The following is a 27,514-nucleotide window of genomic DNA, read 5'->3' on the forward strand; positions in this document are numbered from 1 at the left end:
TATTCTTTTCCCAAAACATCAGGAATCCATTTCTGAAAAAACTGGACCGGTTCTGAGCCTTCAAAATCTTAAGCCAACCCAAAAATTTTAACATTATTTCAGTGGCTTTGATTTTCCAAAACATCAATATTTTTTAACAAGTAATTTCTTTGAACTTCCCAAGCAGTAAAAGAATCCTCAAATTTAACAAGTGTTTCTTTACATTGCTCTACATCATCATAATCTTGAAAATCTTCTTCAATTTTCTGTAATTTAACCTGCATTTTTTTCACCATCTTTGTACATTTTGAAACATCAGTCTTACTGGTTAACATTTCTCCTTTCATACTGCTAAATCTTGTTTCAAACTGATCTTTCATGGACATAACACCCTGGCTCATTTGAGATGACAATGTCTGAATTTGTTTACATAATGTATCTAATTGGGTAGATGAAGCCACATAATAAGGAGTTGCAGGTCCAGCTTTACTTTCAACATAGAGGTGAGGGCTTACCCTGGTACAAAACTGTCTCCTCCTCCTCCTCTGTTACTGGTAAAGTATCTTTCTCTTCAGTCCCAACAATTTCTTCTTCCTCCTCCTCATCTGTAAATGCTTGTTCGACCCATCTGTGGGGTCTAGGCCTCTCCTTCAGCAGTCCAGCTCTGCTGGGCTGCGAGGGGTTGGCACCCCCACAGGCAGAGTCACAGTGTGTCACGCGCATGTGTGATTGATCCTGCAGTTTGGGAGGTTGAAGCTGTTGCTTCCTAGCTCCAGCGCCATCTTCCTTGGTACCCTGGGGAGGTGGCACTGGAGTTACCTGGATCTTCGTCAGAGCTTGACACAACGATCTCGGATGAAGAGAAATAGAGTCTCCAGACTCCATTTCCAAGGTACTTCTGTACTTACTGCTTGTTTCAAAGTTGTTTTTTTCCCCACCATCTGTAGTTTGTCTCCTAATTGCTGTTGTTTATTGATTTAGAAGTATTTTAATGTTGTTGTTCTCAAATAATTTTTTTGAAAATTCGGATTTTACCCCCCCCCCCCCCCCCAAAGGACCTGACCTGACCTGTATGGAAGTGGTCAATGTTCGAAAATAAAAAAAATTAAATCATGATTGATGGAATCTAGTAGCTAAACTGATTGATAACATCATCTGCACATGTCAAATGCTCCAGCTCTGTCCCACATTGAGGAAGATCAGGTCAGGAATGCAGGAAATGTTCATGACTTTGAAAGAGTCCTCAGCGAATGGTGTCCACATCTGTCAAACGGATCGAGCCCATTTGATGAAATTCCTGACTGTGATCCTCTGCACTCATGGTCCTGGTCTCGTGGATCTCATGTCTGCAGTCCAGGAATGAGGCACCCATTACAACCAAGCAAAACCATAGCTGTAGAGAGTCAGGAAAAAGGCAGTCAGGCTCAAAGTAAATGGCTTGGGTCACCAGGGGTTGAAAGAGCCATTGTTGATGCAATGTGGATTTTCAAGAGCAATCAAATGAAGTCCCAGAAACAGACCATTGAAGAATTATGACACAAAGATCAGAACTTGAATTAAAGACAGCAAACAGAGAGTGGGTGTGAAGGGTTATGTTCCAGGGCATGGTCAGTGCTTTTTAAACCTATTCTTGACCGGGACAGAAGTGTGCAAGGTGAAGTTGTCTCTGAGCTTGAAAGTGCATTGAATGGTGAGGAGGGGAGGAAGTGTTGTGAGATGTAGCTGGGCTGGGCAGACCAGTGGCAGATGGAGTTTCATGCAAAGAGGTGCAAAATGAAACCCTTTGGCAGAAGAAACACAGAGGAAGACTCCGGACTCAATGGCCCAGTCCTTAAGGTGGTGGGAAGTGAGGGAGCTGGGTGGACATGGACATCTGTCCTGATGAGACGCCAGGTATTGTTGGGACAGTGATCACAGATGTTGAGTATAAAACAGCAGAGTTGTTCTGCTTGGAGGAAAGAAAGTTAACATAACATAACAATTACAGCATGGAAACAGGCCATTAGGCCCTTCTAGTCCGCACCGAACTAAACACTCCTCTCTAGTCCCACCTACCTGCACAATGACCATAACCCTCCATCTTCTTCTCATCCATATACCTGTCCAGCTTTTTCTTAAATAATAAAATTGACTCTGCCGCCACTATTTCTCCCGGAAGCTCGTTCCACACCGCTACCACTCTCTGAGTAAAGAAGTTCCCCCTCATGTTACCTCTAAACCTCTGCCCCTTAACTCTTAACTTATGTCCTCTTGTTTCAATCTCTCCTACTCTTAACGGAAATAGTCTATCCACATCCACTCTGTCTATCCCTTTCATAATCTTAAATATCTCTATCAAATCCCCTCTCAACCTTCTACACTCCAAAGAATAAAGACCTACTCTGCCCAATCTCTCCCTGTACTCTAGATGCTTAAACCCAGGTAACATTCTGGTAAATCTTCTCTGCACTCTCTCCACTCTGTTTATATCCTTCCTATAATTAGGGGACCAGAACTGCACACAGAACTCTAAATTAGGCTGCACCAACGCCTTATACAATCTCAGCATCACTTCCCAACTCCTATATTCCATGCAATGATTGATAAAGGCCAGCATACTAAAAGCCTTCTTCACCACTCTATTTACATGAGTTTCTACCTTCAGGGAACGATGTACCGTTACTCCTAAATCCTTCTGCTCTTCTGTATTCATCAATGCTCTCCCATTTACCACGTATGTCCTGTTCTGATTCTTCTTACCAAAATGAAACACCTCACACTTATCAGCATTAAATTCCATCTGCCATTTTTCAGCCCACTTTTCTAAGCAGCCCAAATCCCTTTGCAATCCTTGAAAACCTTCTTCTTTATCCACTATTCCGCTTATCTTAGTATCGTCTGCATATTTACTAATCTAATTCACCACCCCATCATCTAGATCATTAATGTATATAACGAACAACAATGGGCCCAATACAGATCCCTGAGGCACACCACTGGTCACCGGCCTCCAACCTGACAGACAATTTTCCACTACCACTCTCTGGCCTCTCCCTTTCAGCCAATGTTCAATCCATTTGACTATCTCAAAATTTATACCTAAAGACTGCACCTTCCTAACTAACCTTCCATGTGGTACCTTATCGAAGGCCTTACTGGTCAATATAGACAACATCCACCGCGCTACCCTCATCCACATTCCTAGTCACCTCTTCAAAAAATTCAATCAGATTGGTCAAACAGGACCTTCCGCCCACAAATCCGTGTTGAGTGCTCCTGATCAGACCCTGTCTATCCAGATATTTATAAGTACTATCTCTAAGAACTTTCTCCATTAATTTACCTACCACAGACGTCAAACTTACAGGCCGATAATTGCCAGGCTTCCTCCTTGAACCCTTTTTAAATAACGTAACCACATGCACAATACGCCAATCCTCCGGCACTATCCCCATCTCTAATGACATTTGGAAAATTACTGTCAGAGCCTCTGCTATTGGATTGGGGAAATAGTGAACAAGATTTCTAAGCACAGTTGGCACTAGCGGAGCCACTGCCTCTTAGTTTCAGTGACCCAGGTTCAATTTTGACATACAACGCTTTCAAGTTCAAGTTTATTCTCATCAGACTGTACATATGCAACCAGACCAAATGCCGTTTCTCTAGACCACAGTGCGCAAGCACACACACATCATGCACACCACATAATAGATGTATATAAAATGTATATGTATAAATATTTCAGAATAATTTACTCACTACATTTAAAAAAAAAACCCAAGACATCAATCTCATAGCTTGCAGGAAGAAGCTATTTCCCAGCCTGGCAGTTCTGATTTTGATGCTCCTATACCTTCTTGATGATAGTAGATCAAATATCTGGTGTGCTGGATGGAAATAGTCCTCAATATTTACTGTTTCAGAAATGGTCCTAGTGAATGTTGTCAATAGGGGAAAGGGAAACGCCAGTGATCTTCTCAGCCATTTTGGTGACCCTCTTTATTGACTTCCGGTTCAATGTTTTGCAGCTACCATCCCACACATTAGTGCAACCAGACTGGACATTTTCAATTCTGCTCCTGTAACATGTTGTCAATATGGGGGCCAGTAGCCTTGCCCTCCTGACTGATGAGGAAGATTCATGAGAATGTTACTGTGCTTGACAGACTGTGTTATAAAGAGAGACTAGATATGGCGAGACTTTTCTCATTGGAGTGTAGGAGGCTTAGGAGGGCATCCTGGAGGTTAATAAAATTATGAGAGTCAGGGATAAGTCATAGACTTTCCCAAGGTAGGGAAATCTAGGATATGTGGAATGAGCTGCCAGAGGAAGTGATAAAGACGGGACAATTGCAACATTGAAAAGATGGATAGGAAAGGATCAGAGGAACATGGGTCAAATGTGTGCAACTGGAACCAGCTCAGAGACAACGTGATTAGCATGGACACTGAGCTGAAGGAGCTGTTACTGTGCTGTAAAACTGACTCTACCGCAACTTAGGCAGCACGGTTAACAAAATGCTATTACGGCACCATTTACCCAAATTCATTCTTACTGTCTGTAAGGCGTTTGTATGTTCTCCTTGTGAACTTTGTGTGTTTTCTCTGGCTACTCTTGTTTCCTCCCACCCTTTAAAAATGTACAGAGGAGAGAGGAGCAGAGTGAGGTTAATTGGGTGCCATGGAGGGGCGGGGGCAAGAGTTTCATGGACTGGAAGGCTCTTCTACTGTGCAGTCTCATCAAAAATTAAAAAAAGAATTGTCTACCTGATGTCAGATTTGAGGATCTATAGATTTGCATCATGACACTTCTATTCCTCAGTCCTCTCCAGGGCCCTCCTATTCAGGGTGTTCGCTCCACCCTTATTGGACCTCCCAAAATGCATCATCTCATACTTTGAGGATGAAATTCTGTCTGCAGTTGCTCTGCTCAATTTACCAGTTGATTAAAATTGGTCTGATCTAAGACGACCCTCCTCACTCTCCTTAATATCATTGATCGTCATGTCAACTGCAAACTTGCTCATTATAATTCCTACATTCACACCTGTAACATGGAGGGTAACCTCACTAAATCAAACAGGAAATGCGAGGCAGTTGGTCAAAGGTCACTTCCCCCCAATAACCAAAATTGGATCCACCCACAGGCTGAACTACCTTTTATCTGGTCATCCTCCTCCCCTGCAGCCCATGACTCGCTACCTGAGGTGGGTTCCAAGCCAGGAGTATAATGACTGAGCCCATGGGCTTTGCCTCTTCTTGACGACCCCAGGTTTAGCTTTCTACTGCAGAATTTCCCATTGGGGTGGCATGAAAGCAACTGTGGTAAGATGCATATGTATGGGATGGGGACAATAGATGAGTATTGTGGTTCACTTGGTTTAACTGTACATAGAGTTAAATTCTTCATTCAGTATACCATGCTTGTACACGAGGATGGCAGGTACTCTTTGTTCTAACCTGCAGTCGTCTGAACACCGCCTCTAGATATTTGTTACTGAGTGACCTTGTGAGATCAGTTCATGGCAGACATTGTCTCCAGCTTTTTGTTGACTTCCAGTTAGGAATCAAATTTGTGTTTTGATGCTAACATATGTCACAGTTGTAACTCCTTGAACCCTTTGCCTCTGTTCCCTCATCACCACAACATCTTAAACATGAATGTTTACTGAAGGTTCCCAGTGGCACACTGCTGGATAAGTTACTAATCATGGACACAACCTTCCACCACCAGCAGCCTATCTTCTACCAGCAGCCAGCTTGGGTTCAATTTCCCAAGTTGTCACGGATCACCTGGCCTCTTGTCTTGTCCAATACCGGACTCCATCACTGCACTGCCTCCCGCGCTGACTGTTGATGCTACTGACTCACAGCTGCACAGCCAGATTTAGTGTAAACAGAATCATCAAGTTTGTGGATGATGCAACAATGATGAGTCGATTTACAGAAAAGAAGAGGGAGACTCATAAAACCCTAGCCCCAATGTGACAAAGGAGATGAACATCGACCACTTTCTATGGCTCCATCTTGGAGAGAGTGAAGAGCACAAAGTTCCTTGGTGTGAATGTAATGGAGGACCCACTACTCCTCCTCATTGGCCTAAAGGTGTAGCAATGTCTACACTTCCTTGGGAGGTAGTGGAGGGCATCTTGACATTTTACAGGGTCATAACTGAGCATGTCCTGTCTGGCTACATCATTGTGGGATGGTAGCTGCAAAGCATCGGATCATCAAAATGGCCGAGAAAAATCATTGGGGTTATCCTTTCCTTTATTGGTGACATTTACTGGGAGCATTGCTTAAGTAGAGCTCAAAGAATTATTGAGGTCCCCTTCCATTCAGCACAGTATCGTTTACCTACTGCCATCAGGAAGGAGGTATAGGAGCATCAAAGTTAAAGGTATTAAATGTTCCATTATTGGAACGTAATACATTTAGAATGTAACATACATGGAATTCTTGAACTTTGTCTACTATAAGGAAGACAGAGTCCAGCGCTCCTCACAGAAATGAAGCCCCAGCAAGGAATGAACTTGCGACTCCTGGTTTACAAAATCAGTGCTCTAACCACTGAGCTATCAGATGCTCTCAAGACATCAGGCTGAAAAATAGCCTCTTTCTGCAAACTGTGAGATTGATGAACAGTATACTGTAATCTTTGGTCTCTTATAAATGAAATGAATATAAAAAAACAATCATTACGTGCCATGTATGGTGCGTATGTGTGTGCACCATGGTTTAGAGAAACATTGATTCATCTAGTTGTAACAGTCATGTAAGGAGTTTTTATGTTTTCCCGTAGTCACATGGGTTTGCCCTGGGTACTCAGTCTTCCTTCACATTCCATAACAGGTCATTAGGTTAATTGGATTTCAGTGGTTGGAAGGGCCTTCTTTGGTGTTGTAAATAGACAGATAGAATGTAGGTGGATAGCCAAATCGATTCTGCAGGGACAGAACAACCTGTGGTACCCACATTCTCAAATCTATGAAGGAATATTCTAGAACGTACCAAATAAGCCACAAAGGATAAATAGCCCACTGACACAACAGCAGCTACAATGTAGAGTGCCATGATCTTCAGGCTTGAAATGTAATCGATCACAAAATATATGTTAATGCAGCAAATGAGCAGAATCATAATTCCACCTGCAGACTTCCATAAGCTGAGGAAAATGAAAAGAATTGTTGGAGGATTAGTGTTGCACCATGGAAAACAGGCAACTCTGTTAACACTGAGACATGTCACCTCGATACCCATCTCTCTCGCTCCATCTCAGGACATTGTTTATAAACCCACTCAACTCCCTCCATTACATCAACATCACTTTTCCTGTAAGGATTCTATTCCCTTCTCTCAATTTCTCCATCTTCAGTAGAACTGCTCACAAGATGAGGCCTTCCATTCCAGGACATCCGAGATGTTCTCCTTCAGAAAATTAGTTTCCCCTCTACTGGCATTAACAGTGCCCTTGCTCCATCTCCCCTATTTCCCGCACATAAGCCCTGGCCGCTTTTCCACTAGCTTTTGCAGAATATATTATCCTCCAAAGAGAGAGACTGGGGGAGCAGCTCAACAGAAAGTAGAGAAGTTATGTTAACGCCATTTGGTTGGAGACTGCTGCAGGTGTTGTTCTTCCAATTTTCAGGTGGCCTTGGTTTGGCAGTACAAAAGCCCAGTCAGACATGTTGATCTGGTTCTAGCAATGGGATGTGGCATTAAAATGGTTGGCCTCTGGGACATCCTTGCTGTTGAAGCGGACAGATCAATGAACCGATCTCCTGGCCTCCCCAACATAGAGGAGGCCACATTGGGAGCACCATTTGCAGTTTCTTCACTTGGATGAACTGTTTGGTGCCCAGCATAGTAGTGAGGAAAGAGGTGTAGTTACAAGTAGAGCTTTTCCCGAGATCACAGCAGTAGGTTCCATGGGTAGATTTGCATTGTCACACTCTGCTCTGGTGAGACCACAATTAGTATATTGTGTCCAATTCTGGTCATGTCATTACTGAAAAAAATATGGACGCTATGGAGAGCATTGAACCATAGAAAACTACAGCACAGAAAACAGACCATTCAGCCTTTCTATCTGTGCCGAAACATCATTCCACTGGTTCCACAGACCTGCACCCATTCCATAACTCTCCAGACCTCTCCCATCCTTGTATCTATCTAATTTATTCTTAAAGCTCAAAAGTGAGCCCGCACTTGCATCAAATGGCAGCTCATTCCAAACTCCCACCACTCACTGAGAGAAGAAGTTCCCCCTAATGTTCCCCTTAAACATTTCACCCTCAAGCCATGTCCTCTCATAAGATGAGGAGGAGATTTACCAAGATGTTGCCTGGATTGGAAAATAAGTCTTATGAGGCAAGGTTTGCAGAGCTAGGACTTTTTTTCTTTGGAACTACTATGGTGATATGTAATTACACCACTAGGTCACTAGGGGTCATCCTCTTGTCACAGAGTGTGACCTTGTATATAAAGTAGTCCAGAGCTACAGTCTAACCTTTCAGGTTCATCTTGCAGAGAGACAAGATCTCTTAGTGTACATATTAGTTTATTAAAGCTGTCGTATACTCACACTGCTGATGTGGTTATTGTCAGTACAGTTTAATAAACTAATATGATAGCTACTAGGATGGAAGCTGCTTCTGCACCAATGCGCATTCCCAACCACCTGGAGATTCTTCCTGAGGAATGGAATCCGGGGTCGACTAGCATGCATGTATATCCGAGGACAGAGATGGCGAGGGACTGCTGTACTGGAATCATGGTGGAATGCAGAGAAGACCATAGAAGTACGATAGGGCAGGTAAGAAAGGGCCAAGACCCCTGCCTGTCCATGGGTTCACCGGTACAGGTGTCGCCGAACCTAAACCCTGGTCTGATCAGTAAGAGGCCACTACAAGGACGAGTGGAATGATCTCCACAAGTCATTCTCCCGATTGCCACGTATGTGCAGAATTTCTGACCACTCCAGAGCCAGGGAAAGCCATGGTCAACAACATTGCACAGTATAAGGTGTTCTCCACCATAAACCTGAAGGCAGCATACCACCAACTGCCCATTAGAAACAGCAATCGCATTTACATGGCATTTGAGGCAGACGGCAGGCTGTATCAATTTCTGCGACTCCCCTTCGGTGTCACCAATGGAGTATCCCTTTTTCAGAGAGAAATGGGCCGAATAGTAGATGAGTTCCAACTGAAAGCGGTGTTCTCCTACTTAGACAATGTGACAATCTGTGGCCACACTCAGGAGGATCATGACACGAATTTAAAATGCTTCTTCCAGGCAGCCGAGGAAAGGAACCTAACATACAACAGGGACAAATGAGTATTTAGCGCCAATCCTGAGCTACATAGTGCAGAACAGGGAAATCAGCCCAGACCCAGCCTGTATGCGCCCTCTCCTAGACCTCCCAGTGCCACACATGCTGAAAGCACTAGAGGTGTTTGGGACTGTTCGTTTACTACACCCAATGGGTCCCCAACTATGCTGACAGAGCCCACCCACTTATAAAAGCCTCAGTTTTCCCACTGTGCCAGCAGCCACCAGAGCATTCAGGGACATTAGGGACCATAATCGCTAAAGCTACCATGCAGTCCATAGATGAGTCAATCCCGTTTCAAGTACAAACGGATGCATCCGATGTGGCTCTGGCAGCCACCCTAAACCAAGACAGATGACCGGTGGCCTTTTTCATGCGAACCCTACACGGGTCAGAGGTAAGACACTCAGCAGTAGAGAAGGAGGCCCTAACCATTGTGGAAGCAATAAGGTACTGGTGACATTATCTGGCTTGCAAACACTTCACCCTCATCACAGACCAATGGTCTGTGGCTTTTATGTTCGATAACCAGAACAGGGGGAGAATTAAGAAAGACAAAATCCTGCACTGCCGGATAGAATTATCTACATTTAACTACGACATTCTATATTGCCCCGGGAGACTCAACGAGCCCCCGGACTCTCAGTTAAGAGGCACTTGTGCCATTCTTAACCACACGTCCCAGTTGCAGAGCTTGCAGAATGAGCTGGGCCTCCCGGGGGTCGCTAGACTGTTTCACTTCATTAAAACCTAAAAGCTCCCATTTTCGGTAGAGGAAGTGAGGTCAGTGAACAAAAGCTGCCCCATCTGTGCGGAATGCAAACCACAATTTTACCGGCCAGACAAAGCCACCCTGATAAAAGCTACCAAACCGTTTGAGCTCCTCAGCCTCGATTTTAAAGGCCTACTCCGGTCCAATAATAATGTCCATTTCCTAAACGTAATAGATAAATATTCCTGTTTCCCCTTTGCAATCCCGTGTTCTGATGTATCACCAGTCCCTGTTGTAAAATGCCTCCAACCCATCTTCAGCATATATGGATACCTGAACTACATATACCTGAAGCTGCATTCATGAGCGCTGAAGTACAGCAGTACCTGCACGAGAGAGGGATTGCTACCAGCCGCACTACAAGTTACAATCCCAGGGGGAATGGACAAGTCGAAAGGGAAAATGCCACTATCTGGAAAATAGTCCTCTTGACTTTAAAAGCAAAAGACCTGGCTGTTACTAGATGGCAAGAAGTGTTGCCAGAAGCCCTACACTCTATACGTTCTTTGTTGTGTTCTGCTACTAACATGACCCCACATGACCCTATCTTTTCTTTCACAAGGAAAGCCATGACGGGCACAGTGCTGCCTAAATGGATGATGACACCAGGACCTGTTCTCCTCCAGAAGCACTTCAGACCCCACAAAGCGGACCCACTGGTGGATCAAGTAGAGTTGAGGCACGTGAACCCTCAGTAGGTCTTCGTCACATTCCCAGATGGAAGAGAATACTCGGTGGCCACCAGGGATCTCGCGCCGGCCTGATGTGTGAACAACGCGGAGGAAACACAGATGTCTACGGATCAACAAGGAGCGCAGCAGCAGTCACTAGAACAGTCGTCCATCGAGTCACCCCAGAGGACTATACCACCCACCCCGGAAATCAGGACCCTGGGTACGCCCGCCCCACAAAATATCACCACCCTAGACTTGATGGCAGGACCTAATCCCATACAAGAGGATCCCCAGCCCACACGGCCACATGGCCATCTAGTACTTCCCACTCCCACACCTCTACCAAGAAAATCCGAAAAGCAGACTGCACTCCCCACCCCTATTCGACTACTGAGGAGGTCCAGAAGGCAATGGAAGCCACGAAAAATTTTGGACATGAACTTACAAACCAGGGAAGGAGGATGGGGTGGGGGGGGGGGGAAATAATTTTTTAAGGGGGGGGTGAATGTGGTGATATGTCATTATACCACTAGGTCACCAGGGGTCATCCCAGTGACCTTATATATAAAGCATTCCAGAGCTACAGTCTAGCCTTCTAGGTTGGTCTTGCAGAGAGACAAGACCTCTTAGTGTACATATTAGTTTATTAAAGCTGTCTTATACTAGAACTGCTGGTGTGTTTATTGTCAGTACAACTACAAAGGATGAGAGGTGAATTAATAGAGGCCTACATGATTATGAAGGCATAGATAAGGTAGACTGTCAACACCTTTTTCCTAGGGCGGAGTTAGCAAACTCCAGAGGACATCTATACAAAATGAAGGGAGGAAAGTTAGAGGAGATATTAGGGGTGTTTTTTTTAAGAGAGTAGTGGGTGCCTGGAATGCATTGCCGGGGTGATATGGAATCTGGAACAATAGGGGCATTTAAGAGACTCTTAGATAGGAACATGGATGAAATAAAAATGGAGGATTATGGGATAGAGAGGGAGTAGTTTTTTTGTGGTTAGGGCATATTGGGTCAGTACAGCATTGTGGCCCAAAGGGGCTGTACTGTACTGAGCTGTAATGTTCTATGTTCTGCACCCATCCTAACCCCAGCACAGAAATACGAGCTGCTTGCTTTTGTACTTTAATGAGTAGGCAGCTTAGGGGCTGTGCTTTGTTCTGGTCCAACCAATGAAATTCCTCCTCTCTTTGTTTCTTCTAAGCTCTTTCTTTGCCATGTGTTTCAGTCCCTCATTGGCAGGTCATAGTCTCTGACCTGGTCATTCTTTCTGTCAGAGGATGAGCAGAGAATCAAACTACTTACATGCTATTGGTGAACTCCTGCATGACTGAGTTCATACTGGTGAACGTCAATACTGGGATCAACGCAAACGGCAGCTGCAGGGAGTGAGAAGGCGATTGATTAGAACCTGCTTCTGGAGACAATGGGAATGATGAGCCATGAGATTTGACAGAGAGCTGCCCCGCACTGGAACAGGTCCTTCTGCCCAAGAGTCTGTTGAGCGTGATTTCCAAACCAAACTCAAGGTCTGATCCTACACCTGGTAGATCTCCCTCCATCCCCTTAATATCCCTGTGTCTGTTTGGAAGCCTCTTAAACACCACTGTTATAGGGTGGTGAGGGTAGGAAACAGGCTGGAAGAGGTGGCAGAAGCAGGTATTATTTGTAGCATTTGGACAGATCGTTGGACCAGACGGGTTGAGGGGGACATGGGATGAATGCTGACAGGTGAGGTGAGTGCGGGAATGACATTTTGGTTGATGTGTCAAGTTGAGGTTCAGAGACATCAAGATCAATCCAACCTCTGCAGCTGGCACCTGATAAATATATCTAACTCCTTCATATTCACAGGTATACCTAGAAACCTCATTTGTTCCTATTGTATCTTCTTCTGCCACTCCTCCTAGCATACTGTTCCAGGCACCCACCATTTTCTGTGGAAGTAACCTTGTCCCACATATCTCCTTTAAATTCTCCCTCCACCCTTGCCTTAAATGACTGTGCCACTTTCACCTCTTTCTGGTCTCCCCTCAGCCTTTCACTCTCCAGAGAAAACAAGACGAGTTTGACCAACCTCTCCCATATCCCCTCTAATTCAGGCCAAATCCTCTTGGAATATAAAACACAGAATATTGCAGCATAGCACAGACCCTTCAGCCCCCAAAGTTGTGATGACCAATATAAACTCTCAACAACAATCTAATTTTTCCCCATCTCATACTCACAGCCCTCTTATTTTTCTTACATTCATGGGCCTATCTAAGAGTCTTTTGAATGTCCCTCTTGTACAAGCCTCCATCCATCTTTCTGGAAATTAAATCTGACATCTCACCCAGGAGCAGAAGATAAAGGAGCAGAAGTATGCCATTTGGCCCATCAAGTCCACTCAGCCATTCCATCGTGAGCTGATTCATTCTCCCATTCAGCCCCAAAACCTTTGATAACCTGACTATTCAGATACTTATCAATCTCTGCTTTAAATACACCCAATGACCTGTCCTCCACATCTGCCCATGGCAGCAAATTCCAGAGGTTCACCACTCTCTGGCTGAAGAAATTTCTCTGTGTTAAATGGCCATCCTTCAATCTTGAAGCTGTGCCCTCTTGACCTTGACTCCCCTACCATGGGAAATAACTTTATCACATCTACTCTGTCCAGTCCGTTCAACATTCAAATTGTTTCTATGATGTCCCCTTCATTCTTCTGAATGCTAAGAAATACAACCCAAGAGCAGTCAAACATTCCTCATATGCTAACCCTGAATTAGAGGAGATATGGTTTTGGGAGAGGTTGGACAAACTCATCTTGTTTTCTCTGGAGAGTCAGAGATCAGGGATCATTCTTGTAAAATATTCTCTGAATCCTCTCTAATGTCAGCACATTCTTTCTTAAATAAGGAACCAAACTGAACCCGTACTCCAAGTAAAGCTTCACCAGTGCCTTATAAAGCCTCAACATCCCTGCTCTTTTATCCTATTCCTTTAGATATGAAGGCTAACATGGCATTCACCTTCTTCATCACCGACTCACCCTCGAGATTATAACCTTTAAGGTGCATGAGAACTCCCAAGTCCCTTTGCACCTACGAATTTTGAAATTTTACCCATCCAAATAAAAATCTGCCCTTTTATTTCTTCTATCAAAGTGCATGATCACACATTTTCCAATACAGTATTTCATTCGCCACTTTGTCTATTCTCCTGATCTAATTATCTGCAACCGCTCTGTTTCCTTTTCTCTACCTACCCCTCTCTACCTATTTTTACATCAGCTGCAAACTTAGCCACAAAGCCATTTAGACTGCAATCCAAATTAATTTAAACATTAAAAGGAACTGGCCCCAACACTGACCCCTGTGGAACACCGCTGGTAACCGTTAGCCAACCAGAATAGGATCATTTTGTTCCCAACCGAATTCCTGCCAACCAGCCAATGCTCTATCCATGGTAGTATCTTTCCAGCGATTCTACGTGCTCTTATTTTGTGAAACACCCTCATGTGTGGCACCTAGTCAAAGGCCTTTTTGAAAGTCCAAATATATAGCATTTATTGCATGTCCTTTGTCTAGCCTGCTTCTGGATTCCTCAAAAAAAAATGACAGTAGGTTTGATAGACAAGATTTTCCCTTGTGGAAGCCAAGGAGAGTTTGGCCTACCTTGGCTTTGTGGCTAAGTTTCCAGATGATACTAAGACAAGTGGAGGGGTAGGTAGTGAGGAGGAAGCAAAGAGGCTGCAGAAAGACATAGCTGAGGAGAATAGGCAGAGAAGTCGCAAAGAAAATACAATGTTGGAAAGTGTATGGTCATGCACTTTGATAGAACGAAGAAAAGGGCCGACGATTATTGGGATGGGGAGTAAGTTCAAAATATGGAAGTGCAAAAGGACTTGGGAGTCTCATGCAGGATACCCCAAAATTAACTGCTAGGTTGATTTGGTGGTGGATGCAATCTTGGCATTCTTATCTGGAGGAATAGGATATGAGCTGGAATGTGGTGTTGAGGCTTTATAAGGCACTGATGAGACACCACAAGAATGATTCCTGGAATGAAGGGATTAGCATATTAGGAATATTTGATGGCTCTTGGACTATGCTCCTTGGAGTTCAGAAGAATGATGGGGACCTTGTAGAAGCATTTAAAATGTTAAAAGGCCTGGACAGAGTAGATGTGGCAAAGTTGTTTCCTATGGTAGGGGAGTCAAGAATAAGAAACCACAACTTCTGGATTGATGAGCGCCCATTTAAAACAGAGATGCGGAGGAATTTCTTCACCCAGAAAGTGGTGAACCTTTGGAACTTACTACCATGGGTGGCTGAGGAGGCCAGGTGTTTAGGAAATTGACAGATATCTGAATAGTCGGGTATGAAAGGTTAAGGGGAGAAGACTGGGGAGTAGGGTCAAGTGGGAGAATGGATCAGCTCATGATGGAATGGTGGAGTGGACACGAAGGGTTGAATGCCTTCTTATGGTCTTTTGGTCTTATGTGTATGATATGCATACGTGTTTGCACTGGGGTCTGGAGAAATCTTGTTTCATCCTGGCTATATGTGTACAGTTAAATGATGATACACTTGAATTTGAACTTGCAGATGTAAAATGCCTACCAATGTCAGCAAGACTAGGAATTAGTATTAGAGTTTAAAAAAAACCTCACCTGCAGACTCATCAGGACATTCAGCAAGTCATTCATTCCCGTCAGCGTGCTCACATTCTGGAAAACAGCGACCAGTAAGGTGGGAGTGATTGCAATTGTCCGGGTGAAGACAACACGGGCAAAACGAGACCACTTGAGGTTTAAGAAGCCCTGGGAATGAGAGAGATAAGATTAAGAATTGATCTAGTGGATGTGCCTCCTTGTTCTGACACAGGGTGAGCAACTCAGATGTGATGTGCCTTTAGTTTTGAGGAGCTCCAGGAATTCTGTGAGTTAAGCAAGTGGCTGGGGTGGCACAGTTAGCATAGAGATTAGTGTGACACTATTGGAGCATCAGCAATCTGGGTTCAAATCTGGCGGTGTCTGTAAGGAATATGTACGTTCTTCCTGTGTCTCCATCGGTTTCCTCCGAGTGGTCTGGCTTCCACCACCTTTCAAAAGCATACAGGATATTGGAGTATTTGGGAGGCACGGGCTCAAGGGCCGGAAGGGCTTGTCTCAGTGCTGTATGTCTAAATTTGCCTCACCTTAAACCCATGTCCTCTGGTTACTGATTCCTCTACTCTGGGCAAATGATTCTGTGTGTTCACCCTATCTGTAGCTCTCATGATTTTGTACACCTCTATGAGTCCACCCCTCCTCCTCCTGCACTTCAAGGAATAAGGCCACAGCCTGCTCAACCTCTCCTGATAGCTCAGTTCCCTGAATAGTGGCAACATCCTCTCCAGCTTTCCAGTAGCACAGTGACCAAAATGGAACACGATACTCCAAATGGGGTCTCACCAACATCTTGTACAACTGTAACATGAATGAGCATGGAATGAATATGCTGAGGTATCTCAGATTGTCCCATTGGGGTTACTTCCCCAAGAAACCAAAGGTTGCAGTGCACCAATCCTCCACAAGATCCAATCTGAATGACAAACCGTTTGACGTTTGGTCTTTCCACCCAATCCTATTTCAGGTTCACAGACTGCTCAAGTTTGTCACATGCTGGTTGATTTGGTGTGCTGGCCTTCATTAGTCAGAGGATTGAGTTCAAGAGCCTGAGCTAATGTTGCAGATCCATGAAACTTGCATTCAGTTCTGGTTGCCCCATTACAGGAAGGAAGTAGATGCTTTCGAGAGGATAATCATGATGTTGCCTGGACTGGAGAATGTTTTCTGAAGCAAGCTTTTCAGAGCCAAGGCTTTCTCTTTCAGGTAATGATGGATGAGAGGTGACAACAGGGCTCCTCCCACCCTCTCCTCCTTTCCCCCACCCCCTCCCTTCCCTCCTCCATCTCCCTCCCTTCCCTCCTTCCCTCCCCCTTCCTTCCCTCCCCCCTTCCTTCCCTCCCCCCTTCCTTCCCTCCCCCCTTCCTTCCCTCCCCCCTTCCTTCCCTCCCCCCTTCCTTCCCTCCCCCCTTCCTTCCCTCCCCCCTTCCTTCCCTCCCCCCTTCCTTCCCTCCCCCTTCCTTCCCTCCCCCCTTCCTTCCCTCCCCCCTTCCTTCCCTCCCCCCTTCCTTCCCTCCCCCCTTCCTTCCCTTCCCCCTTCCTTCCCTCCCCCCTTCTTTCCCTCCCCCCTTCCTTCCCTCTCCCCCTTCCTTCCCTCTCCCCCTTCCTTCCCTCCTCCCTTCTTCCCATTCCCCCCCCCCCCCCCAAGGTGACAGAAGCAAATACCAAAGGATATCCATTTTAGGCAGGGATCAGCAAAGTGGTCTATATTGACCCCTGAGGATTGATGGGACTATCCAAGGGGTCGATAAATGTCTAGGTGATAGAGAAATTTATCATTGATAGTATTTATTTATTTATCTAACATGCTTGGGGGTCAATGAGAGATCAAGGATTCCACGAAGAGGCTGATGGTTTAAAAAGTTTGCCGATCCCTGATTTAAGGTGAGGAGAGGAAAGTTTGGGGAGATTTCAGAGGTGTGTTTTTTTGTTTTTTTTAAAATAAAAACAGTGATGGGTGCCTGAAATGCATTGCTGGAGGTGGTGATGGAGGTCTGTATAATAGGGATCATTAAAAAAGATAGGCTCGTGGATGCAAGAAAAATAGAGGATTATGGGTGTGAGGTAGGGGAAAAATTACATAGGTCAGCACAACATACTGGGGGCCTCCACTGTGGGGGAATGTTTTATGATTTTACTTCCTCACCAACACAAAATTTGTGTCAAATCCATTTTAATTTTATGTTGAGGCATTTCTCCAAATGAATGCCATCCACCTTGTTTAATACTCAGAATGTACATGCTCAGTTATTTCCATTCCTTCTCAAATAGATTAGATTGCCCTGCACTCAAAATAAATCAGAACATCTGGAAACTGTTCAGGCAGCAGTTGTGGAGAGAAAAGCCGAGGCAATGGTTCAGGTCAGAATTGTGACAGAGTCAGAAAGGGAAGGCAGCTTTTACTTGAAAAGCAGGTCACTCTTCCTCTATTCCGATGAGGTCTCTCTGACCCCCAGATGGAGGCACTGTTTCATTCTCCGTGGAGCTGCCTGGTCTGTTCAGTGTTTCTGCCATTTTCTGTTTTTGTTTTGGGTTTCCAGCATCTGCAGTGTTTTCACCAGAGCTTTGGATCCTTGACATTAGAAACCAGTCCCATGGCTCCTCTCGCTGATGCCTCCATCACCTAAATCTTACCATTCTATTACTCTCACCAGAACTGGATCCAGTGCTCTCAGAAGGAAGGACCAGAACTGGATCCAGTCCTCTCAGTAGGAAGGACCAGAACTGGATCCAGTGCTCACTGTTGAGCCCTGTAAAGATGAAACAAGGTACCTCAGTGTTCTCTTATTGCATTTCAGGTCCAAACTTACCTCCATGACAAACTGTCCAGTATAGGTTCCTGACATGGTCGAACTCTGACCTGCAGCTAAGATGCCAATGGCCCAGATGTAGAGAGCTGCAGCTCCGAAGTAGCAGCCCAACACCACACCCTAAGACAGAAGAAAAGGACAATGGTCTGACATTAGCACAGCCAAAATCTCTGTCTTTCACCTTACCTTTTTGGAGTTTAGAGGCATTGCTCTGTTTGCCGGCACATCTCTCAGATCACCAATGCCTCCCTGCCACTGTACCAGGAGTGTAGGTTAATTGGGTGTAAATTGGGCAGCATGGACTTGTAAGCTGAAATGGCCTGTTACCATGTTGTATGTCTAAAAATATCCTCTTCTCTTCCCTTGTAACTATGATCCCTAATTCGAGAGAATCTGTTCACCATCTTTCTATATTTTATACTTCCATGGGCAAATGACCTAATCCAAGAAGAAACATTGATTAACCCATTCACACTTGGTGCTGTCACATACTCCCCATATAGCTGGCAGGCCGATCCATTCAACATCCTCTACAATCTATCTGCAATGACCACACCTATCCTCAGGAAGGTTTGTTCATCCCTTCTCACCATTGTTGAACCTTTTAGTTTGGTGTCTCACACAGACACCCTCGTTGAAGAAATTAATATCCATCAGAAGCAACAGTGATACTGGAGTTCCACTGGATTCCCCGCACCCTTGACTGTCATGCGTCTCCCTGCATTATCTTGGAGAACCAGAAAGACTTGTAAAGACCCAGGAAGATATGCACAGATTCAAAGTATCATCGAGGACCTGAAAGGCATGAAAAGAAAAGCATGAAGGAAGGTTGAGTGAGTGAGTGAAGACTTTTTATTTTGGAGTGACGGAGGTTGAGAAGCAACTTAGAGGTGTACAAAGTCATGAGGAGCATGGATAGTTTGCATAGCCAGCACCTTTTCCCCCAGTGTGGTAGTGGCCAATACCAGAGGACATCTGTTTAAGATGATTGGGAGAAAGTTTAGGGTGTTTTATTTTAGAGTGTGGTGGGTGCCAGGTGTAGTGGAGGCTGGTACAAAAGGAACACTTGGTTAGGTATATGGATGAAAGAACAATGGAAAGTAATGGGAGAGAGGGAGGGAAATGTTAGGTTGATGTGGGGTAGATTGATCACAGCATTGTGGGGTGAAGGGCCTGCACTGTGCTGTAATGTTCTGTTCTGAAGCCTTGAAAGTCTTTAAAATTTTAGACATACAGCACACTTCAGGTCCTTCGGCCCACAAGCCTGTGCCGCCCAAATACCCCAATGAGACAATAACCCTTGTACATTTTGGAGAATGGGAGGAAGCCCACGCAGACATGGGGAAAACATAAAAACTCCCTACAGACAACGCACAGGTTGCTGTCACTATAATAGCGTTGCGCTAGCACTACACTAACTGTGCCACCCATATAATCTCTGGGGAAATTCTTCAGAAGCCTCGTAAAATATTATTCAAACTTGTAAAGATCTGTAAAGACTCCTAAAGAAAAAAAGAGGCACACCTCCATGTCTTGAGAAATCCAAAGAGGACACATAAGTGGTCTTTTACACCCCCTCCCTTCAAAGACTTATGTCAGCAATCAGGATCCATGAATGGACATACACCCTCTTCAAAGATTCGTGTGGGCCAATGAGGGCTCATGAAAGAACTTGTCATGGTGTTACCTCACAAAGATGTGTGAAGGGAAGTAAAATAACAAAACAGTGAAGTCTTGAAGAGAATTAGGATGAGGAAAATATTCCCATAATGGTGCAGAAAAACCTGCCAAATTTAGAAATGCCTGTCAATATGGGTTAAGAATCAAAAAGACCTGTGAGAGAAAAATGAGGAAGACTTGCAATCATTTGTTGAGATGGTTAAATCTCTGTGACAGTTCAAATCCACTTCTGTCTGAAAGGAGTGTGTATGTTTCCCCTGTGACTTGTGTGGGATTTCTCTGAGTGTTCCGGATTCCTCCGACCCTCCAAAAATGTTCAGTGGTTTGTAGGCTAATCAGGTGTCATTGGGCGCCATGGGTTTAATTAACAGGATTGGCTTTTACCACATTGTGGATAAATTGAAAATGTAATCGTGTAAATTTAAAGATAGAATGAAAAGCCAAACATTATTGCAAAGGCCTGTTGGAATCGGTAAAAGCTCCAAAAAACAGAAAGACCTGTAAATGCAAATAAAAACTGATGCAGTTACATCAACTTCAATTTCCAGCTGTGTTATCTGTCTATATCCATTCATTTTGAAATACATGAAAAGATCCTTGAAGTGAAGCAACATTTCACCTGCAATTCCTCACGAGCCACTGACTATATCCAATCCTCCTCTACATTAGGGAGGCTGGAAGATTGATTCGATGAGCAGTTTTCCTCTGCCTGCTGCAACAGCAAGGACCTTCCAGTGGCCAACCATTTCAATTCCACATCCCATTGTCCCACTAACATATCTATCCATGGCCTCATGCACTGCCAAACTGAGGCCACCACAATTGGAGGAACAACACTTTACATTCCATCTCGGCAGTCTCCAACCATAAACTCCCTCCCCAGAGTCTCTCTCTTTCCCTCCCCCTCTCCTCCAGCTCCCTATCCCCTACCTTTCCTAGCCCTCTCCCCTCTTCCCCATCACCTCTTAGCTTCTTTCTCATCCTCCTGTATCCACCAATTACCTCACCTGGTGCTTCTCCCCTCCCACCCCATCTTTTTGCTCACGTCTCTGACTGATTATTCAGCACCCCAATGGATGGCCAAGGCCCAAAACATTGCCTTTTAATTCCTGTGAATGCTGCATGACGTGCTGAGTTTTTCCACCTGCACTTGACACAAATCCTCACTCCAGTGCTGAGCCCTGTCCATGATGGGATTGTGAACCTCACCCCCACACCATCAACCAGTAATGGTGGGCAGGTGCAAACAGGTGGGGAACTAATGAAGGAGCTTGACGGAGATGGAATCATGCATACATACAGTTTGTTCAGTCACATCTGCACTGATTATCAAGCAGCCATTTACATGATCAACACTCCCCCAGATTCTACCCCTCGTAAGGCGGTGGTGGGGTGGGGTGGGGTGGGGGGGGTGGTCAACAGCAGCCAATTAACCCACAGACTTTGGGACATGGGATGAAATGGGAGTACTCAGTGGGTTGGTGAGGAATATGCAAACACCTACACAGTCAGCGCCGGAGGTCAGGATTGAACCCTAAGGTTTCTGGCACATTGAGACAGTGGCACTACATACTGCACTAAAAGGTGGGAACTCAAGGCAGTTCCAAACTCTACAGCCTTAGAATGTCAACAGGCAATGAGCTAAACTCTCTGCCACCAAGGTCAACATCTGTGTGAGTGACATTCATATCCCTTCAATATGCCCCACCACTGACCTACCACTCCATCATCCATGGCTCTCTCTGCAATCTAAAGACTCCCTGAATGGCGTGCCTCATGGTTCAGTGCTGGGACTTCTGCTGTTTGTTATCTACATCCATGATTTAGAAAAAAATGTACATGGCATGCTTAGCAAGTTTGCAGTTGACATGGAAGTGTATCTTGAAAGTAGATAGATGGTGAAAATGTTTGCTAAAAATTGCAGCAGGATCTTGATCGGTTGGGGAGAGGAATAGTCAATGGAATTTAATACAGAGACATGTGAAATGCTACATTCTAGGATATCAAATGTGGGTAGGACCTATTCATTGAATGGTGGGGATCAGAGGAGTGCTGTGGAGCAGAGGGACTGAGAGTACAGGTACATTGTATCTTGAAAGTAGAAAGGGTGGTCAAAAAGGCTCTCTGCACATTGGTCTTCATCAGTCAAAGCATTAAGTCTAGAAGTTAGGTGGTCATGTTGGAGTTGTGTCAGCCATTGGTGAGGCCTCATTTTGAATATTGTGTTCAGTTTTAGTCACTGTGCAATTAGAAAGATGTTGTCTATCTGGAGAGAGTGCAGAGATTAGTTACAAAGAGGTTGCCAGGACTTGGGGCCCGAGTTATAGGGAGAGGTCGAGCAGGCTCGGTGATCTCATGGAGGTGCGCAAGACTACGTAGTCAGGTGAATGCAAGAGGGGCTTTGCCCCAGAGCAGAAGAATAAGACAAACCTTAAGACATAGGAGCAGAAATAGGGTATTCAGCTCATTGAGCCTGCCCTGCCATGATCAATCATGGGCTGATCCATTCTCCCACTCCGCCTTAGAATCATCCTTGTGAATCTCCTGCACTCTCTAATGTTAGCACATCCTTTCTGAAATGAGGAGCCCAAAACTGCTCACAATACTCCAAGAAGATCTCACCAATGCCTTACAAAACCTCAACATCACATCCCTGCTCTTGTCTTCTATTCCTCTAGAAATGAATGCCAACATCTGCCTTCTTCACCATTGACTCAACCTTTCAAGCTTACTTTCAGGGTATCCCACCTGAGGACTCCCACATCTGGGAATTTTCATTTAGAAAAGAGTCTGCCCATTTATTATTTTATCTAAGTGTATAACTGCTTACTTTCTGTCATTACATTTTATGTGCCACTTCTTGGCCATTCTCCTAATTTGCTCAAGTCCTTTTGAAGCCTTCCTGCTTTCTCAGTTCACCTGCTCTTCCACCTACCTTTGTATCATCTGCAAACTCAGCCACAGTCATTTATTCCCCAATCTAAATCTTTGGCATTCAAATAAGAAGCGACTCCAACCTGGACCCCTGTGGTACATCACTAGCAACTGGCAGCCAACAAGAATATGATCCTTATAATCTGACTGACTCTCTGCTTCCTCCCAATTAGCCAATGCTCTACTCATGCTGATGTGTTTCCTGTTAATAACATGGGCTCTAATCTTGTTATGTAGTGTCATGTTGGCATCTTGTCGAAGGCCTTCTGAAAATCCAAATACACAACGCCCACTGCATCTCCCTTATCCATCCTTCTAGTAATTTCTTCAAATAATTTCACAGGTTTGTCAAGCAATATTTCCTCTCAAGGAAACCATACTGGCTTTGGCCCATCTTGTGATATGCCTCCATAAACCTCATCCTTGACAATTGATTCCAACATCTTCCCAACTACTGATGTCAGGCTAACCAGTCAATTCTTTCCTTTCTGCTACCTCATTCACTTCTCGAATAGTGGGATGACATTTACGATTTTCCAGTTGTCCAGGAAAATGCCAGAAAGATCATTACCAATCCCACCACAATCTCTTCAGCTGCTTCTTTCAGAACCCAAAGGGGCAATCCATCTGATCCAGGAGACCCATCTACCCTTAGACCATTCAGCTTTCTGAGCACCTTCTCCCTCAAAAACGTAACTACGCTCACTTCCCTTCCCTGATACCCTTTGACACTGTTAATGTGTGGAAGACTGATGAAAAATACTCATTTGCTTGCTCTGTCATTTCCTTGTCTCCCATTATTATTTCTCCAGCATCATTTTCTAGGGGTTCTAGGTCTCTTTTGCTCTTTATACAAGTCAGTGACTTATGGTGAGGATGAAGAGGTTTAATAGGAACCTGAGGAGTATTTTGTTTTACACAGAAGATGATGGGTGTATGGAATGGGCTGTTAAAGGAGATGGTTGAGACTGGTACTGTTGCAATGTTTGGACAGATCCATGGATAGGATGGGTTTCAAGGGATATGGGCCAAATGCAGGCAGGTGGGACCAGTGTGGGTGGGAGATTTTGTTCAGAAGGGCCTGTTTCCACATTGTGTTAACTCTTTGACTCTGAAATAAATTAAATGAATAAAAAAAAAAGAAAATGCACTGACCAAAGTGAAGCCCCTGAAGAATGATTCTCCAGCAGAGTTCCCGCTGCTCTGGTACACTTACCCCCTTGTAAATGTCAACCTCAAGAGTCTGGTTGTTTGCTGGGAAGAGATCCGAATGAGGACTACTGCTGTTTGCACATACCTCGTGCTGCAAGAGAGAGCAGGGAGAGCATTGGCAATATTTCTAGACTGTAATTTACCTTTAATAACAGGTCACCATTCTGATGAGGCTGTTGATGACACCCTGCATCTCCACACAAGAGAGAGAGAGAGAGAGAGAGAGAGAGATGCCTGGAATGCAGGTACTGTGTGGTAATTGGATTGGAGGTCAATCCACAGGACCATAAGAGCAGCAGAGAAGATCACTGGGGTCTCCCTGCTCCCATCAACATAATCTACTGGGATCATTGTCAGAAGAGGGCTCACAAAAGGACCCCTACCACTGCACATAACATCTTCCAGCTATGCCCATCAGGAAGGAGAGAGAGTTGTCAGAGCCAAAACAGCTTCCGAGACAATTTAATATTTATTTGTACACATATGAAGTCCCTTGTGTGCTATGTCTATATACAGTATGCATTTGCACAATTTTTCATCGAGAACCAAACAATACCAAATCATCCAGTTGTACTTACACAATTCTTTGATAATAATGAACTGGAACGTGGTTGTGGAGGCTGGTACAACAGGGCATTCAAAAGAGTTTTAGATTGGACATGAATGTAAGAAAAATAGAAGGTTATTGGGGTGAGGGATTAAGGATTCGATTGACATGGAGTAGGTTCATATTTAAAAGATTCTTAGGCCATTGTGCAATAATGTTCTGGGGTTTATGTTCCATGAACAAGTCCTACTGCCCATGATGTTGTGCCGAACTCTATAAATTTACTCGATAACAAACTAATCCTTCCCTTCCTCACATCCATTACACTGTGCTCTTTCTTTCATGCATGTGCCTACGCTTCTTTTAAATTATCTTATTGTGCCAGCCTCCACCACCATTCCCAGCAATGTATTCCAGGCACCCACCATTCTCCAAGCTAAAAAAAACCATACCTCTCAGGTCTCCCATAAACATTCCTCCAGTCACCTGAAGTAGATGTCCTCTTGTATTTGTGCCCCAGGTAAAGAGTACCTTGTACTGGCTGTCCACCCTAACTATGCCCCTCAGATACAGTTAGCATAGAGGGTGGCATGCTAGCATACACTATTACAGCATCAGCATCTTGGGTTCCAATCTTTTGCAGTCTGTAAGGAGTTTGTATGCTCTCCCCGTTTCTATATAGATTTCTTCCAGTGCTCTGGTTTCCTCACATTTGTCCAAAATCATACGGGGATCTCTAGGTTTATTGGCGTATTTGGATGGCATGGGCTCATGGTCCAAAAGGGCTTGTTACCATGCTGTATCTCGAAATTTAAAAAAACACTCACCTCATTAAGTCATCCCTTATCCTTCATCATTCCAAAGGGAAAACCCTTAGCTCTATCGCAAAATGAGAGCCATGGGAATTATGGGAAAGATACTTACATGATCCCCTGCCATGCAAAACTACTTTGCCACATTTACTCTGTCCAGGCCTTTCAACATTCCAAATGCTTCTTTGAGATCCCCCTCATTCTTCTAAACTCCAAGGAGTACAGTCCAAGAACCATCAAACTTTGCTCATATGATAATCCCTTAATTGCAGGAATCATTCTTGTAAACCTTATCTGAACCCTCTCCTATCCCCACATATCCTTTCTTAAACTAGGAGCTCAAAACTCCTTTACTCCAAATGAGACCCCACCAGTGCCTTATAAAGCATTAGCCTTCTTCACCATCGACTCAACCTGGAGGTTAATCTTTAGGATATCCTTTGCACCTTTGCATTTTGAACTTTCTCCCCTTCCAAATAAAAGTCTGCCCTTCCTACTATCAAAGTGCATGACCATACACTTTCCAACATTGTATTTTCTTTGCTACTTCTCTGCCTATTCTCCTCAGCTAGGTCTTTCTGCAGCCTCTTTGCTTCCTCCTCACTACCTACCCCTCCACTTGTCTTAGTATAATCTGCAAACTTAACCACAAAGCCATTTATTCTGCAATCCAAATCATTAACATACAACATAAAAAGGAGTGGCCCCAACAATCAGCCCTGTGGAACACTACTGGTAGCCAACCAGAACAGGATCCTTTTATTTCCACTCTTTATTTTCTGATGATCAAGGAATTAAGGGATTATTATATGAGTAATGTTTGATGGCTCTTGGACTGTACTCCTTGGAGTTTAGAAGAATGAAGGGGGGGGGGATCTCAAAAGAGCATTTCAGATGTTGAAAGGCCTGGACAGAGTAGATGTGGCAAGGTTTTTTCACATGGCAGGGGACTCGGGGATAAGAGGGCACAGCTTCAGGATTAAAGGGCGCCCATTTAACAGAAATATGCAGAGGAATTTCTTTAGCCAGAGAGTGTAAATCTCTGGAATTTGCTGCCACAGGTGGCTGTGGAGGCCAAATCATTGTGTTTACTTAAGGCAGAGGTTGATAGGGATTGGAATCTTCAGGGTGTCAAAGGTTATGGAGAGAGGCAGAGGAGTGGAGTTGAATGGGAGAATGGATCAGCTCATGATGCAATGATGGAGCAGGCTCAATGGGTCAAATGGACTACTTATGCTCATATGACTTACTTGCTTCGTAGGATGTGTTCTCTATCCAGGCAACAACCTGGCCAATCTCCTCATCAAAGTATCTACCTCCTTCATGTAATGAAATGGGCATAACTGAATATCATGCTCCAAGTGTGGTCTAACCAGAGTTTTATAGATCTGCAACATTACGTCACGGCTCTTTAACTCAATCCCCCGACTAATGAAGGCCAACCTGCCATACATTTTCTTAATCACCATATCAACTTGTGTGACATCCTCGAGGGATGGTTGGACCTGGACCCAAGGTCTCTCTATCTTTCCACAATGTTTAGATTCCTGCCATTAACCACGAACTGCACCTTCAAATTCAACCTGCCAAATTTTATTACCTCACACTTGACTGGATTGTACTCCATCTTTCACTTCTCCACCCCACTCTGCATCCTGTCTATATCCTGTTGTAGCCTCAGGTAAACTATTCTGTCAGCTCACACCATCTTCTACCATCAATTAAACCCTTCCTTCTATAACCATCTATTTTTCTTGCATTCATGTGGTTATCAAGGAGTCTTTTCTTTTATACCCATTCCACAATAATCTGATAAACCTCTATTGTTTAGACATCCATGCCCCTATTTAAAAGTCTTTTTAAATGTTCCCATTACAGGAAAGATCTAGATGGGAGGGTGCAGCAAAGATTTACCAGCATGTTGCCTGGAGTAGAGAACAAATCTTATGGAGCAAGGTTAGCAGACCTTCTCACTTTGGAGTGAAGGGCAAAAGGTGACTTAATAGAGGGGCATCGATAGTGTGGACAGGCAGCACCTTTTTGTCCCAGGACATACTCCAGCTTCAAGTTCGACGTTCCAAAGTGCATCACTTCACACAACCAGGTTGAACTCCATCTGCC

At 44.4% G+C, this 27,514-nt stretch overlaps 1 protein-coding gene and 1 long non-coding RNA gene across 3 annotated transcripts in view; one reads left to right on the top strand and one right to left on the bottom strand.

The window, feature by feature from the left end:
• Positions 1-997: 997 nt before the first annotated feature.
• LOC138761682 (natural resistance-associated macrophage protein 2-like) overlaps positions 998-27,514 on the bottom strand; it is an 87,411-nt gene continuing 60,894 nt past the window's right edge. Inside the window, exons 10-15 of one of the 2 annotated variants that reach the window (XM_069934253.1) lie at positions 24,039-24,125; positions 18,209-18,328; positions 15,402-15,551; positions 12,050-12,123; positions 6,970-7,123; positions 998-1,372 (exon numbers count right to left, since the gene is read on the bottom strand). In XM_069934253.1, the coding sequence (XP_069790354.1) occupies positions 1,223-1,372; positions 6,970-7,123; positions 12,050-12,123; positions 15,402-15,551; positions 18,209-18,328; positions 24,039-24,125 (735 nt within the window). In that variant the 3' untranslated portion in view covers positions 998-1,222. The remainder of the gene's footprint in view (positions 1,373-6,969; positions 7,124-12,049; positions 12,124-15,401; positions 15,552-18,208; positions 18,329-24,038; positions 24,126-27,514) is intronic. The other variant, XM_069934254.1, reaches the window with a different exon arrangement.
• On the top strand, positions 2,942-11,080 carry LOC138761684 (uncharacterized). The gene is made up of 2 exons (XR_011356427.1): positions 2,942-8,773; positions 10,627-11,080. It is a non-coding gene; the product is annotated as an uncharacterized lncRNA (long non-coding RNA).

This window comes from Narcine bancroftii, chromosome 4, assembly GCF_036971445.1.
Source record: "Narcine bancroftii isolate sNarBan1 chromosome 4, sNarBan1.hap1, whole genome shotgun sequence".
Classification (NCBI taxonomy): Eukaryota; Metazoa; Chordata; class Chondrichthyes; order Torpediniformes; family Narcinidae; genus Narcine; species Narcine bancroftii.